Source organism: Panthera onca, chromosome D1, assembly GCF_046562875.1.
Source record: "Panthera onca isolate mPanOnc1 chromosome D1, mPanOnc1 haplotype 2, whole genome shotgun sequence".
Lineage (NCBI taxonomy): Eukaryota > Metazoa > Chordata > Mammalia > Carnivora > Felidae > Panthera > Panthera onca.
The window spans coordinates 40,396,391-40,411,726 of record NC_138348.1 but is presented as its reverse complement, the minus strand read 5'-3'; the positions used below and the strand labels follow the sequence as shown (position 1 = coordinate 40,411,726).

Below are 15,336 nucleotides of genomic sequence, written 5' to 3'. Positions count from 1 at the left end.
CCCCTATCATTAACCAGTGACCACCTGATAAGAATGTATTATTAGCGCATATTAAAGTTGTATATCGCAGAAGATAATGTACGTGGCCATTTGTGGCCATTATCTTTGACATTAAATCTGCAATCAGTCCTATGAAAATTCTAGTTGGGGGTCATGCCGTGTGATCAAAAAATTTCCCAGAAGAGCGCAGTAGAAATCTGTAAGCTGGAAGTAAGTAGGTATTCTTTCCCACTCAGCAGCTGTTTCCTGTACCTGCCGTTGGGAATTATAGTCTTTTTTGTCATATCAGGTGCACGAGAGGCATCTTTGTCTGCCGTCCTAATGAGAAGCTCTCAAGAGAGTGTAATTTGCCTTAACTTGTTGCCTTGATGGTTACTCTGTGGTGATTACTCTTAGATTGCTTCTGACGTATAGTCATGAAAGATGGTTGGGAATCAAACAAGGCTCAAAATGGGGGAAAAAAAGACTTTTTTCTTTTAAGACTAAAATGGACAGACAGGTGATAGTAAAGTCAGGGACTCATTTTCTTTCTGTCCCAGGAGCTCTTAAGTGCTGCTTTGGGAAACTGTCTGAAACTACTTATCAAATTGTCAGAGGCATTTATGAAGCCTCAAGGTGAAAATTTACAGAATTCTTATTTCAAAAATAATTTGCCCTTTATAAACTGTCGTGAGGCCTACAGAAGCCATTGGCTTCGCAAGACCTTGAGGATTTGTTCCCTTGTTTCTACTGCTTCCTACCTTCATTCTCCTTAGTGCTGCTCTTAGCTGCATAGCTTAGGGAGGTCACAAAGGCCATAGTGAAGTCCTCTCTTTTAATTGGCATATAAATAGGTGTTCCTGGAGAGAAATTGAGCCGTGCCTATATGAATCTTTTTCCCTTCTATATGAATCTTTTTCCCTTTACTCTGTTCCTAGGGGTGTCTGTCTCATGAATTCCCTTACCTAGACTTTCTCCCTCTCTACAGGATAAATTATGGTGCCGGTGCAGAAGTACACCCAATAACTGCATGCTGTTAGGTTGTGTTCCCATGGTTATCTGGGCGCTTACAGGATTTCTTGGCGCCTACAACAGCCAAGTGATCCGAACCCTTAATAAGAGTTTATTCAGTGCTATAATAGACTCCTGTGTATCATGGATAAAATAAAGAATTTTCTAAGACAGACATTTATTAAATCCAGTCATTCTCTGTCATCAAGTCCTTAAACAATTAACTTTGGGCCGGTTCATTTTATGCCGAAAATGGTGGTTTTAGTGGTGGTCTTGTGGACCTTTTTTGCTTTTATTCCTTTACTGCCAGCTACCAATGCAGTGTTATCATATAGCTTTAATGAGTAATGAGGTGCCAGTTTTTCACCTTTGCTAGTTAAGTTGGCACTTGGAAGAAAAATTCTTTTTTTTCACCATGTTTCAGATTTTTAAATTATTTTTACATTTTTTTTAAAGTTTATTCGTTTATTTTCAGAGAGAGCATGAGCAGGGGTGGGGCAGAGAGAGAGGGAGAGAGAATCCCAAGCAGGCTCTGCAGTGTCACCGTGGAGCTCGACGCAGGGCCCAGCCCACGAACCATGAGATTATGGACTGAGCCAAAATCAAGAGTCGGACGCTTAACCGACTGAGCCATCCAAGTACCCCAGAAGATATATCCTTAAAGCTGGGTTCTATTCTGTGCTCTCATGTCTTACCGTCTCTTCTCCCTGAAAAGAAGTGCAGCGATTTTATCTTCTTGTACAATAATCACTGGTTTGTTGCCTTTTTAAATAATGAGTTTCTTTTTTGTGAATCCACAGATTGGTCAAATCATTGTGCCACGACATTCAGAGAAGATGGACTGTGGACCTACCTCAATCAGATTGTGGCCTGTTCCCCTTGGGTTTTATATATCTTCATGCTAGCAACTTTCCACTTCTCGTGGTCAACATTTTTATTATTAAATCAGCTCTTTCAGGTATTAATTTCTCTTCTGTAAAGCCTTTGAGTAAAATTTCCAGTACACTGTAATAAGGTAGAAAGACTTGAATTTTAAATCAGAAGGCTTTTGGGTCCTAGTTCCACCTCTGTCGCTTACTCTCTGGGTCTAGGCATGTCATTTGACTCTTGGATTTCCAGTTCCTTGTCTGTAAAATGGGGTTGATAATGCTACTCTCACAGGATCGTTTAAAGGTTAGAATAATGAGTTGTTAACTTGTCCGTAGGGATGATCTAATCTGATCATTTTACTTTACGGATAGACTTACAGAGAGCTGACTTGCTCAAGGTCACCCAGTAAGTGGCAAAATCAGAACCGGAAACTTAGGTCCACTGACCGTCCTGTTCAAAGGCTTTTTTCATCATACAGTTAAATCATACAGTATGTGAAAACATGATATAAAATATAAAAGCATTGTGCAGGTGTGAGATGATTCTCTTCTCTCACTTTTTCCAACCCTGTTTGTTGTCCTGATTATTCTGCAGCACTTAAATGGGTAGAAGTGGGGAGGAAATGCAAGATCCCACACTAAGCAGTGTAACCATGGTAATTACACTTCTAGGGAAGGTCATGGCCATTAGAAAGTTCACTCTCCAGGGCAGTAGTAGCCACATTGAGCTTCCGAAGAAGCTACTGTCCCTTCCCTGCTGCCTTCCTTTCCCTATGAGCATAACCTAATTCTCATTGTTGCTGTGGCCCGTGCTTGTGGAATGGACGGCCGTGGTCAGTCTGAGCCAATTACTGTGAGACCTCACATAATTAGAGCATTACTCCTCAAAAGTGCATTCCACGGGGCGCCTGGGTGGCTCAGTCGGTTGAGCGTCTGACTTCAGCTCAGGTCACGATCTCGCGGTCCATGAGTTTGAGCCCCGCGTCGGGCTCTGGGCTGATGGCTCAGAGCCTGGAGCCTGCTTCGGATTCTGTGTCTCCCTCTGTCTCTGCCCCTCCCCCATTCATGCTCTGTCTCTCTCTGTCTCAAAAATAAATAAATGTTAAAAAAAAAAAAAATTAAAAAAAAAAGTGCATTCTACTTTAACAGGGAAGTAACCAGTTCTACAATAATAGTAACAAAGTGATAAAGACAGACAAAGGAAAAAAGTGCCAAGGAAAGGAATTAAGCTGGTAACACCAACTGAACGGAGGCTTCTGAACATTCATCTTCTGACCCTCTGGCATCGATAGACTCAGGCAGTAAGAATGAGTATTAGCATCAGTGATTATTAATATTAACTACTATCTCGTATGATACCTAGTATTTATCTGTATTTTACATATTCCAGAGCACTTTCCTATCTATTCCCCGACAGACATTTGAGGTATAGATTGTGCCAAAGTAGTGTCTCCATTCTAAAGGTGAGAAAACTAAGCCTATGAGATGTCGAGTGCCCAGTTTTGTCCATAAGGGTGGTGAGAGGTGGAAGCAGATGTAGAACCTAAGGTTTGAGACATGGATTCTAATTCTCTTTCTTCTTTTCTGGAGGCTTAGGACAAGGACAGTATATATAAGACTATAATATCAATTTTTTAAAGAAACCTTAATTTTGTTAATACTTTCTAAGGCAAGGAAAATGAATTCAAAAGTTTTGGGTAGTTTTCAAATACAGGAGTTTAATGTTGTTTTCTTAAAAAAAAATTTTTTTTTAATGTTTACTTATTTTTGAAGGAGAGAGAGACACAGTGTGAGCAGGGGAGGGACAGAGGGAGAGGGAGACATAGAATCCGAAGCAGGCTCCAGGCTCCGAGCTGCCAGCCCAGAGCCCGACATGGGACTTGAACTCACAAACCACGAGATCATGACCTGAGCTGAAGTCGGACTTAACCAACTGAGTCACCCAGGCGCCCCCTAGTAATGTTGTTTTCTTAATAAACAAACCAATTCTGTTGTTCGAAGCCTTTCATTTGATGACTGCTCTGGTGAGTCATGGGTTTGACTATAGCAAGTCAAACTGAGCATGTAGTCTGTGGTAAGGACCATGAACTTTATTCTCACACTGACTGAGGTATCTGTCTCAGTTCTGCCACTCTCTAAGCTGTGTGACTTTGGACCAGTTACTTTACCTCCAGGAGCCTCTGCACTGGATATTTTAAATATATGATGTCAAGTCTTTAAGCAATCTGATGAGGGAGGATGGTGTGATAATCTCTGTTTTACAGATGAGGAGCTTGATGTTTGAGTTATTTTCAGGATTAAATGGGGGTAACTCAGTGAGTAATAGTTGTTTTAATGATTTGGGAGGGTCTTTTTTTTTTAATGTTTATTTTGAGAGAGAGTGTGTGAGTGAGTGGGGGAGGGGTAGAATCTGCTCTCAAGCAGAACCCAATGTGAGGCTCGATCCCACAAACCATGAGATCATGACCTGAGCTGAAGGCCGCTTAACCAGCTGAGCCACCCAGGCACCCAGGTGATTTGGGAGGTTTTTTGTGGTTTTTTTTTTTTTTTTTTTTTTTTTTTTTAGTTTATTCATTTATTTTGAGGCAGAGAGTGTGAGTAGAGTAGGGGCAGAAGACAGGGAGAGGGAGAATCTCAAGCAGACTTCACGCTGTCACTGCAGAGTTCATGTGGGGCTCAAATTCACGAAACCATGAGATTATGACCTGAGCTGAAATCAGGAATCAGACACAACCGACTGAGCCACCCAGGTGCTCCATATTTGGGAGTATTTAAGTTACCTGAATTCTTACCTTTCCCCAAATTGTGGACTTAAATGTTCTTCACTTCGGTACATTTAAATGTTCTTTAACTTTTTCATTTGGCCCTTTCTAAAGAACTACTAAGAAGCATACACAAAATGAGAATTACAGTAATGCTGATCACATATTGTTTTATTCATCTAAAAGTTGCATGCTGAACGTGTTAAGAACCTAAACAAGGTGGTAAGCCCTGGCTTAAATCACTAAAGCAATTATTTCATGACTGTGCTTTTTTGAAGGTTAATAAAAATCAGTCAAAAGGATAAATGCTCAGGGGTGCCTGGCTGGCTCAGTCAGCAGAGTGTGTGAGTCATAATTTCGGGGTCATGAGTTTGAGCCCCACATTGGGTGTAGAGATTACTTAAAAATAAATAAATAAACAACTGCTCAGCTCCTAGATTTACATAGGAGAGTCTCATTTAGAGCTGCTGAGCTGTTGTTATACTCACCATGATCCTTGCTTAGAGGGCGAGGTGACACTGTATTTGGGGGAGTACTGAATGCTTACTTCTGTCCTGTGATGCACGGAGAGAAACAGAACCTTGACATAGCAGTATTTTTCATGTACCTTCCAAACTTCTTTTGCAGATTGCTTTCCTGGGCCTGACCTCCCACGAGAAAACCAGCCTGTTGAAGCAGAGCAGGCATATGAAACAGACATTGTCCCTCAGGAGGACCCCATACAAGTAAGTCCCATCTGTTTTGACCACTGAGTCCTGTGGAGGATGCTAGCCTAGCCATTGGTTTCCCAGTCTGCTGCCACCACTCAGGCCATGCTGCACTCTAACTTGCTATCTGATGGAGTTGAACCTCTTATTTCTTGGAAGCCTTAGTGACTGACGGGAGGTGAGTGGTGAGGTCATGAGCCCCAAGGTGGTAAGAATTTGGGACTTAGTCTGCTGGACTTGGCACAAATAGCTAAGTGACTTTGAAGTGTTGCCAAGGTGGGGAATCTCTTTAGTCAAGCCACATGGTCACAGGATTGCATGTTGCTGGCGTGAAGTCAGTGTGAGATAACCGAGCACGTGGCTGAGAATTCCAGCCACCAGGCTGTCTGCAGAAAGCATTAGATTGTGAACTTTGCCAAGATTTTCAACCTACCTTTCTATCACCAGTAATTCTTTTAGCCCTGTGTTTAATGTGCCCATCCGCGTCAGGGAGAAACTAGTGTTTCGGGTTTGGGGTATGTTTTCCCAAGAGCATCGGTTGTATAAAACCTGTCCTCAGTAGAAAATGAGAGTGTTTGTAGGAAGCCTGTCATCTTACGATATGAACAGTCAGGCTTTGAAGCTTATCTCCCTGTCATATATATCGGGGTCTTGGAAGCTGGGAGTGCTGCAGAGGTGACCCTGAGCCCTCTGGGGATTTAACGCCCACTGCATATCTCATGAGCAGTCTATTTTAAAGCACACTCGTGGTACGAGATGAAACTGTTAGGCTGTTAGACAAGGAAATTAGAGCCTGGGATATGACTATGATCTGTGTTTAGAGAGGAGAGCAGTTGACTAAATTGAGAAGAGACGGCTTCGGTGGTGGAAGGTGGACAGTAGTGTTAGGCTTGTGACGATTGTCTCAGACTGGCAATGATCGTAAAGTCCTTTCTCAGGAGTTTAACCAGAGAAATAAATATTTACTCCACTGAAGAATGGAAGCCTTTGTGACAGAGGTGGAATTTTCAGCTGAGCCTTGAAAGATGTGTGGTGGGGCATGATGGAGAAGGACAGAAGGGCATTTCAAGCCCCAGAGAGAGAAGAGTCTGGAAGAAGGGCCTGAGATGAGAGAGCTGGGGCGTGTTTGGAACTGCTGAGTGATGGCAATGTGGGCTGGAGGACCTAACGGCAAAGCCTTAGAGCCACTGCAAATCTAGGTTCCAAAAACCTGTCCAGAATGAAGATTTGTCTTGTCTGTCTTACCCTGAGTTACTTTCCCTCACTAACTAGCTCTGGAGCTGGTCTTCCTAGGAGTGGAGATGGTCCTGTCTTGACCACTGTCACAGCAGCGGCAGATGCACAGCCATCCTCAGGCACAGATGTGTTTTAGTGTATAGGGTTTGGGTTTTGGCAAGGTTTTTGGAAGACCACACCGTGTCCAATAGGTAAGATTAATTGGAAGGAGCTCCCTCCCTTTGGTTGGAACTGCCATCTTCGAGTAATTCGCCAAAACGACCAGCAACAAGGGAAGGAGGGGAGGCCCCTGCTGCATTCTCTCTAGGCCTTTTAGACAACACCGAGTTGCTGTTCTGGCCACATGCTTGTGAATCTGTCAGAAAGGTGATATTGTGGACATCAAGGGAACGGGCTGCAAAGGTTCCCATGGCACAACCGCAGGAGTCTACAGTGTCACCCGGCGTGCTGTTGGCAGTGTCATAAACCCAGAAGTTGAGGGAGGATTCTTGCCAAGAGAAATAATGTATGTAGTGAGCATATCAAGCACTCTAAGAGCCGAGGCAGCTCGTGTGAAGCATGTGCAGGAAAATGATCAGAAGAAGGAAGCCAAGGAGAAAGGTTCTTGGGTTCAGTGGAAACGCCAGCCTGCCCCACCCAGAGAAGCACACTTAGTGAGAACCAGTGGAAAGGAACCCAAGCTCCTCAGAGTTCATGGGATGATAGGTATAAAAAAGGACAAAAGACTTCTGGACTATTAAAAAAAAAAAAAAAAAGGATTAATTGGAAAGAACTGAGACAGGGCCAGGGCCATATTTAACTTAGAAAGCTTAAGGAAAAAAAAAAACACAAACATCTGTTGACTGTACTGTTGCTGGCCTGCCTGGCCTCTGAAATAATCAAAATCTGAATCAGGGCAGTGGGAATGGAAAGAAGGAAACTTCTTGATGGCAGCCATCATTCCAGTGAGTGGGGTGCTCAGAAGGAAATTAAGTTGCTGGGCAGGAGTCAGAGAATCTCACAATAGGGATTCAGGTCCAGAGACGGAACTGGGCATCAATTTTAATGTCCCATAATCCAGGGAATGGTCTGATTCACCTCTGGATTCCTGCAGGATCTTCAAAGGATGTCGTATATTGTAAATTCTCAGTGAATATTTATGGTCTGGATGAATGTTTGTCAAAAGGTAAACAGGAAAAGTAGTAAGATGTGTTCTCTTCCTTCCTTGGCAGCCTTGGGTTCACGCAGAACCTTGCAGATTTCTTTCAGTGTGGCTGCTTTGGCTTGGTGAAGCCCTGTGCCGTAGATTGGACGTCCCAATACAACATGGTCTTCCACCCAGCTAAGGAGAAAGTCCTTCGCTCAGTATGAAGAAAAGCGACCCCAGACTCTCACTCTAATCTGTGTTCATGTTGATGCCCTGTGGTCTGCAAGTGAAGTGAAGATTAGGAGTTCACCGAAGCCCAAAGGAAAACACAGGTGGTCTGTAAAGCTATTTAGTAAAAACACAAGTTCTCCAGAAAGGCACTACGCTTTTAGATTTAGCAAGATGGACTGTTCCTGAACAATATTGGCAGACATCTAAAAATGCTTTTATATGTTTCACAAGAAAATACAACTTACTTTTTTTTTTTTTTTAGATAATATTCACCAATTATGGATAAAATGTAGTATTTTCGAATACTTTATTGGTTGTTTCAAAATAGTACTATTCTTTAAGCTTGTAATTTTTGATAAATTATTTGTTTGTTTTATCTATAAATATGTAAAAAATATCTAAATAGATGTACCTGTTTTGCTTTCACACTTAATAAATTTTTTTTTTTTTTTTTGTAGTTGAGACTTCATTTCTGACACTTAACTTTCAAAATCTTAAATTGAGAAAAGGTGTATGTAGGGCATAAAGAAACTGATTCACAATTCCAGGACTGAGTTGAGCTCCCTGTTAACACCAGTAAGCAAGATATAATTTTCCATCTTACTTAGAAAATGGAACAGATGAGGTTTTCAAGATTAATTACTGTTTTTACTTAGTACCCTCAAAATATTGGACTGATGTGATTGTAAGTGCTAATTTCCCTTGTTCTGGAGGAAAAACTAATTCCACTTTAACTCTTGGTATTGTATATGAATGCCCCTGGACATGGCACCTTCCTACTGAAAACCCTTCCTTAAGGTTCCCCTTGCTCTTGGGGTAAAGGCTAAACTTCTCATCATGACCTACAAGGCCTTGAATAATATAACCTTATTTTGTTTCCCAGTCTCACTCTGGACTACGCTTTGTACTCTAGCCACATTGACCTTTCCGTTTTTCAAGGATCCTTTCTCCGTTCTTCTACAGAGCACACCGAGCCTTTGCAGATAAGGAAACTAAAGGCTAAAGAAGTTTGTATCTTCTCCAAGGTCACTTAGATACCAAGTGGGGTAGCCACTTCAGAGCCTAGAGTCACCTTGAATATTGTCAGACACGTTGTGCGTGATCAATAAATGTTTCAATTTATTGAATGAAGGGTTTTTAAGCAGGGTATGATGTGATCATAATTGTTTGAAGTCTCTGATTCTCAGTTGGGGGACAGAAGGACTTTCTCAAGCTATAGCCTTTCCCTTTCTCTCCAAACCCTACCAAGTATATATTCTCAAATTGTGGCCCACACACCATTTAACTAGAATTCTAGGGATGGAGCAGGGGCTTACTTGTTTAAAATTCAAATTCCTCGCCTCACACCTTCCAAACCACTATATGCCAGTGCGTCTAAGTGATACATGGCACGGAAAGCACATTTCATTAATTTTTAAATTATTCCACAGATATTCACTGAGCACCATCATAGGTCTTTCAGACCATAAAACATTTAACTGGGCATACTAATCACAGAGCTTGCAATCTAGAGGGAAAGCTAAGATGAATGAAACTATAGGATAATGTAGAAGATATTAAAAGCCATAAGAAAGGTACAAATAAAATATTGTTAGAGTTTAGAGGTTGGAGAGAGCCTCAGTAGATGTGATAAGGGAAGTGTCTATGGACGATAAGGCATTGCAAAGGGCCTTTCAATGGTACTTAGTTTGGAAATCCGGAGTTGGAAGTGAAAGGCATTCTCATGTAGAGAACCCTCCGAGTGCAGATAATGGGAGAGTCTGAAGTATAGTTAGAACCACGGCAGCTGGGCCTATAGGGCGTTTCAAATGGGGCACTCGGTTAGTAAATCGGAATGGTTGATTGGGATGAAGTCACCAGGGGCCTTGAATGTTAAGCCAAGGAGCTGAAAGGTTTAAGTGAGCAACAGGAGCTGTTTCCTTACCTCGTCAATAAAAAGCCCTTGAAAAGGTTGTGGCTGGCCAGTATCTCCAATTCCTGTCTCCCCTTCCTCCTCTTAACCCACTTAAGCAGTCAGGCTTTCACCCCTGCCCTCCATGGGAACTGCTTAGCAGCATTTGACGGTGGCCGGTCCGTCTTCCCAAATACACTTTCCTCACGCGGCCTCCACGAGACAGCACCCCTGAGTTTCCTTTTAACCCCACTGGTTGCTCTCGAGATCCCCCAGTCTCCTTTGCTGTTTTCCTTCCCCTACCATTTAATGTTGGAATGTCTCAGTGGCTAGTTCTTGAACTTCTTGTTCTTCACCTAAACTTACTTCTCCTTCCTTGACAATCTCGTCCAGTTGTGTGATTGCGTATACGATCTGTGTACCAAAATGCCCCAGCTTTTAACTCTGGTTCAGACTTCTTCTCCAACTCTATCCACTTAAATAAATGTTTAATAGACATCCTAACATGTCCAAAATTGAAATTGAACTTCTAATCTCCACTCTATCCTCACCCTCACAAATAAAAAGTAAAGAATTAAATAAAACATAGTAAATTTAAAGATAAAATAGGGGAGCCCAGATGGCTCATTCGCTTAGGCATCCAACTTTGGCTCAGGTCATGATCTCACAGTTCATGGGTTCAAGCCCCCTGTCAGGCTCTGTGCTGACAGTTCAAAGCTTGGAGCCTGCTTCAGATTCTGTGTCTCCCTCTCTCTCTCTGCCCCTCCCCAGCTCATTCTCTCTCTCTCTCTCTCAGAAACAAACATTAAAAAAATTTTTTTGAAGATAAAATAAATAAAAAGTAAACAACCCTGTTCCCTACCCCTTAGTCTTCCCTATATCAGTTGTTTGGAAACTCCATCCTTTCAGTTACTCAACATCAAAACTTTACAATCTTTTCTTGATGATTCTTTTTCTCTCGTGATATGCCAGATTCAGATTTCTTTGAGAAATCCTGCGGACTCCATCTTGAAAATACATCCAGAATTGAGTGCTTCTGACCACCATTGCTGCTGTCGTTCTGAGTTACCATCACCTCTTGCCTGGGTTACTGCAGCCTTCTTATTTGGTCTCCCTGCTTCCACCCTTACCCTGCCACAAGCAGCCAGAGTGATCCTTATAAAAGACCGACTGAATCCTATTGCTTCTCTGCCTAGAACCTTCTAGTGACTCTTGAGCTCACCAGAGGAAGAGCCAAAGCCCTGACAGTGGCCTGCAAGGCCCGACAGGATCTGACCCCTTGTGCTTTCCCTCTTGCTGATGCCTATACACCTGCTAGGCATGCTTCCGCCTCAAGCCTTTCCTTGCTGTGCCCTGCCTGGAATGCTCTTTCCCCAGATATCCACGGGGTGAAGTGCCTTTCCTCTGAGCTTTTTTCCAGATGTCAACTTCTCGATGAGGCCCATGCTCACCAACGTCTACAAAGTTGGAACATCCTTTCCTTGAACTATTTGTCCTCTTCACCCTACTCTGCATTTTTGACCTAGCACTTAACTGCCTTTTAACATACTATGTAATTTAATATGTCTGTTGCATTACGGTCTCCTTCCCCAACCCAGTAGGATAGCAGGTCCCTGAGGGATTTTTGTTTTGTTCGCTGATGTATCCCAGGTACCTAGAATATTGCCTACTACATAGTATGTATTCAGTAACTACTTGAATTAATCTGTTGCATGAGCTTGTTGAATGAATTGAAGGGATTTTAAGCAGGACATGATGTGATCGGAGTTGTGTTTGAAGACTGATTCTCAACTGGGGGACGGAAGGATATTTTTAAGTTCTGTCTTCCTGTCTGTTCTCACCAACCCCTGCCAAGTAAGTATTCTTAAATTGTGGTCCACAGACCATTTGCATCAGAATAACGGGCCTGGGGTGGTGATGGGAGTGGTGTCCAGGGATCACTTGTTTAAAATTCAAATTCCTCTTCTCAGACCCTCCAGAGTCTGACCCCCTACCTCCAGAGTCAGACCCCTACCCTCAGTTCTCTGAGGAGTGAGTCTTAGAATCTGAATTTGTAACACGTTCCCCAAATGATTCTTACATGCACATGCTACAGTTTGAGAATCATTTGCTTAAGGCCTCTTACCCCTACCGTCTGATTGTGACTTTTTCCTCAGCTACATATTGGTGTGAAAGTTTAAAAAAATAAAAAGTTTGAGAGTCAGTGTTTTATAGCTAGGCACCCCGGGTTTGAATCCTGGATATGCCAACTGTAAATGACTTCTGCCTCTGAACAAATGACTTCCCTATATAATGCTTCTGTTTCCTCGTTTGTATCATGTGGATAACAATAGTATATACCCCCAAATGTTGTTAAGAGGATTAAATGTATTAATAACATAAAGCGCTCAGAATTATACTTGGCTCAATACATGCTAATAATTTAGAAATATTTGGGAAATTGATTAGAGGTAAGGAAATGTGCCAAATTCACCTTTCTATACTCTCTGTGTTGTGTGTTCTGGGACTAGCATTCTAAAAACTACAATTTCCTTGTCAGCTGATTTTCCATTAAGTTCTGCAGATAGGGGAGGAGGAAGGGAGAAGAGACTTAACTCCACTTTTCTTGCCAGCTGTTCCTCTCAGTGTTGTCCCTACAATGGCCTTGAACCCTGATGAAGACAGTTGGAATCCGTGTCTAGCTTTTCTCCCGCAGTTCCCCAACCACCTCCATCGTCTTCCCGTAGAAGCCCCAGCAGGAACCAGGCAGGGCTCTCTGCTCAGAGGTCTGACTCCTAACCCTGGGAAACCTGTCCTCGAGGGATCTAAATTAGGGCGCCCCCATCTCTCCTCTTTGTTTTCCCCAGCCCCACACTTCATGGCTGCTTCCTGCAGTTAGTCACCTCTGTGCTAAGTCAGGGTGCTCCTCTTTACTTTCTGAAAAAGATTAGCACCTGCTTAATCAATTCCCTCTATTATTTTCTCCCTGTTGAAGCAAAACAGAACACACTATTTTTCTGTGTTTCTGACTGGACTCCGACGGATATAGAATGTTAGAGATAAGCTTTTGATAATGGTCCAGGCAGGATGTGATGAAGGCCCAGATTACTGATTGAATGTGAGGGGAAGAGAAGGGAGAGTCAAAGATGACTTTGAACCCAGTGAATTGAGAGGGTGACAGTGTTCTTCTGAGAAGTAAGGAAAACTGTGTGGGGAGACTAGGTGATGAGTTTAGTGGGTGGGGCCTATTGAGTTTAAGGTATTGCAGGCTATGCAGCAGAAGAGTCTAGAAGGCAGCTGTAAAGAGACCAGGGCATGAATGAGGGTCATGAGCACGGATGGACGAGGTTGTCACAGGAGAGAGGTAGAAAATTGAGATGAAAATGGAAAGGGGAGTTGCCCTCTTGAAATGGGAAGATCGGTTCTAAAAAGAGACCAAAGATGACAACCAATGCGAACAAACAAAATGTGAGGGAGAGAGAGACAGAGAGAGACAGAGAAACCTGTCCTCGAGGCATCTAAATTAGGGGACCCCATCTCTTTGTCTCCCCAGCCCCACACATGGCTGCTTCCTGCATTTATCACCTCTGTGCTAAAGGCAGGAACACAGCCTTCCAGACCATGGATTTAGGGAGCTGGAGAAGAGGAGGAGGGCATGGGGAGGAGGCTGGATATAGGAGGATAATCACGATAGCACAGGGGCATAGAATTCAAGAAGAATTCATTTCAGAGAGGGAGGAGTCACTTGTCGGGAGCTGAGGAGAGGTTGAGAAGAACAACTGAGGGAAGACGGGGTTTGTGGTCTGGAGGTTAGGTGGCTCGGTGGAGTAGTGGCAGCCGGCAGTGGGGTGGGCAGCAAGGAGGGCACCTGGGAGCCAGCTGCTCAGGCCGTAAGACTAAATGGAACGGAGTCTTACAGTTTGGCTTTGAAAGGAGAGGGGAAAAGGCAGGTTTGGGCTTGTTTTATTTGTCGGGGCCACGGGGACATGACTATTATGCTGTGATGCCCTAACTTCATTCCTCTTTCCAAATATCTGTATAGTCTCATCGGAGACAGTGCATTTGAATCATTTCCACAACTGCTACGCAAAATCCTGATGATGGTCCCCATGACTTAACAGACTGGCTGGACACTGAACAGTGAGAAGTGGAATATCTTGGCTATAGCACATCCAGTATCATAGCTGGGAGTAGTATAGTCACGGGAGTTAATGGGATAATAACCACCCCCGCCCCCGCCAATATCTCACTGGCTTAACACCACATAAGGTTTATTTCCCCCTCTTGTTACAGTCCATTTAGCTGTTGGAAGATACTCTTCCATGCAGGGACCCGAGCTCCCTCCCAGCTAGTGTTTCCACTGTTTCCTAGGGCCTCGGCGTCCACTGGACCTTCTGCATCCACAGGTGTGGAAAGAGACGATAGACTCTCCTGGATGTCGTGGGGGCTAGGCCTCCATTGGCCAAACTCAGTCCCGTGTCCCAGTCAATGGTAGGTGAGCCTGGAAAATGTAGTCGAACAGTGCCCAGGAAGCAGGGGGGAAACACAAAGACTGCTAAACCACAATAAGGCCCTTTCTTTGTTTTGCTTGGGTTTTTCATTTCTAAACTTCACTCCACATATAATAATCTCTTCTTTTATAGTCTAGCAGAATTTTGCGTTTAGTCCAGCCTACACTCTCTCCCACTTCACTCACTCAACAAATGTTTAGTGCATGCCTACTGTTTGTCGAGCACTGTGAATACAAGCGTGTCACATTCTAACAAGGAAGCAGATGGGAATTCAAAATTTCAAGGGAATGACAGCAGTGCTATGTCAAGTATTGGCTGTGGGAACACAGAGGTGGATTAGTTCTGCTCAGGAAGTTCAGGAAAGATTTTGCAGAGGAGGCGGCATTTGACCTGTGACTTGATTATAGGAGTTTGCCAGGCTAAGAAGTTGGTTAGGTTGTGAAGACGGAGGGCGTTCCATCTTCTAGATGTTCTAGGCAAAATGAGCAGCATTAGCAAAAGCATGATGGGGTGGGGTACTTGGCATATTTGGCAAGCTTCAAGTCTTGGAGTGTAGCTGGAGCTCCTCTGGAAGAGATGGCTGAAGCTAAGTTGAAGGGTAAGTCCAAGGCCAACTTGTGAAAGCCCTTGTATTGACCTACTGTTATGGGCCGAACCGTGGCTCTCCTCCTTGCCCCCACATTTATATGTTGAAGCCGTAACCCCCACAACCTCAATACATTAATTGTATTTGGAGATGGGGTCTTAACAAAGGTAATTCAGTTAAAATGAGGCTTTTCGGGGTCTCTAATCCAACATGACCGGTGTCCTTATAAGAAGAGGAAGAAATTAGGACACAGACATGCACAGAGAGAGGGCCATGTGATGACGGAGAAGGCGGCCACTTACAAGCCAGGAGAGAGGCCTCCGAAACTAACTCTGCTGACCCCTTAATCTCAGACTACCAGCCACCGGAAGTGTGAAAATGTAATTTCCATTGTTTGAGCCACTGGTCCATGGTTCTTTGTTATGGAAGCCCTAGCCGACTAACACAT

The 15,336-nt window shown here is 43.4% G+C and overlaps 1 protein-coding gene across 4 annotated transcripts in view; it reads left to right on the top strand.

Moving 5' to 3' along the window:
- Window positions 1-8,362, top strand: part of ZDHHC13 (zDHHC palmitoyltransferase 13) — a 51,065-nt gene extending 42,703 nt beyond the window's left edge. For 3 of the 4 annotated variants that reach the window (XM_081790301.1, XM_081790300.1, XM_081790302.1), the window contains 3 exons: window positions 1,791-1,948; window positions 5,249-5,346; window positions 7,776-8,361. In XM_081790301.1, coding sequence (XP_081646427.1) covers window positions 1,791-1,948; window positions 5,249-5,346; window positions 7,776-7,914 — 395 coding nt within the window. In that variant the 3' untranslated portion in view covers window positions 7,915-8,361. Of the gene's footprint in view, window positions 1-1,790; window positions 1,949-5,248; window positions 5,347-7,775 lie in introns of all 4 variants that reach the window. The other variant, XM_081790299.1, reaches the window with a different exon arrangement.
- Window positions 8,363-15,336: the final 6,974 nt, after the last annotated feature.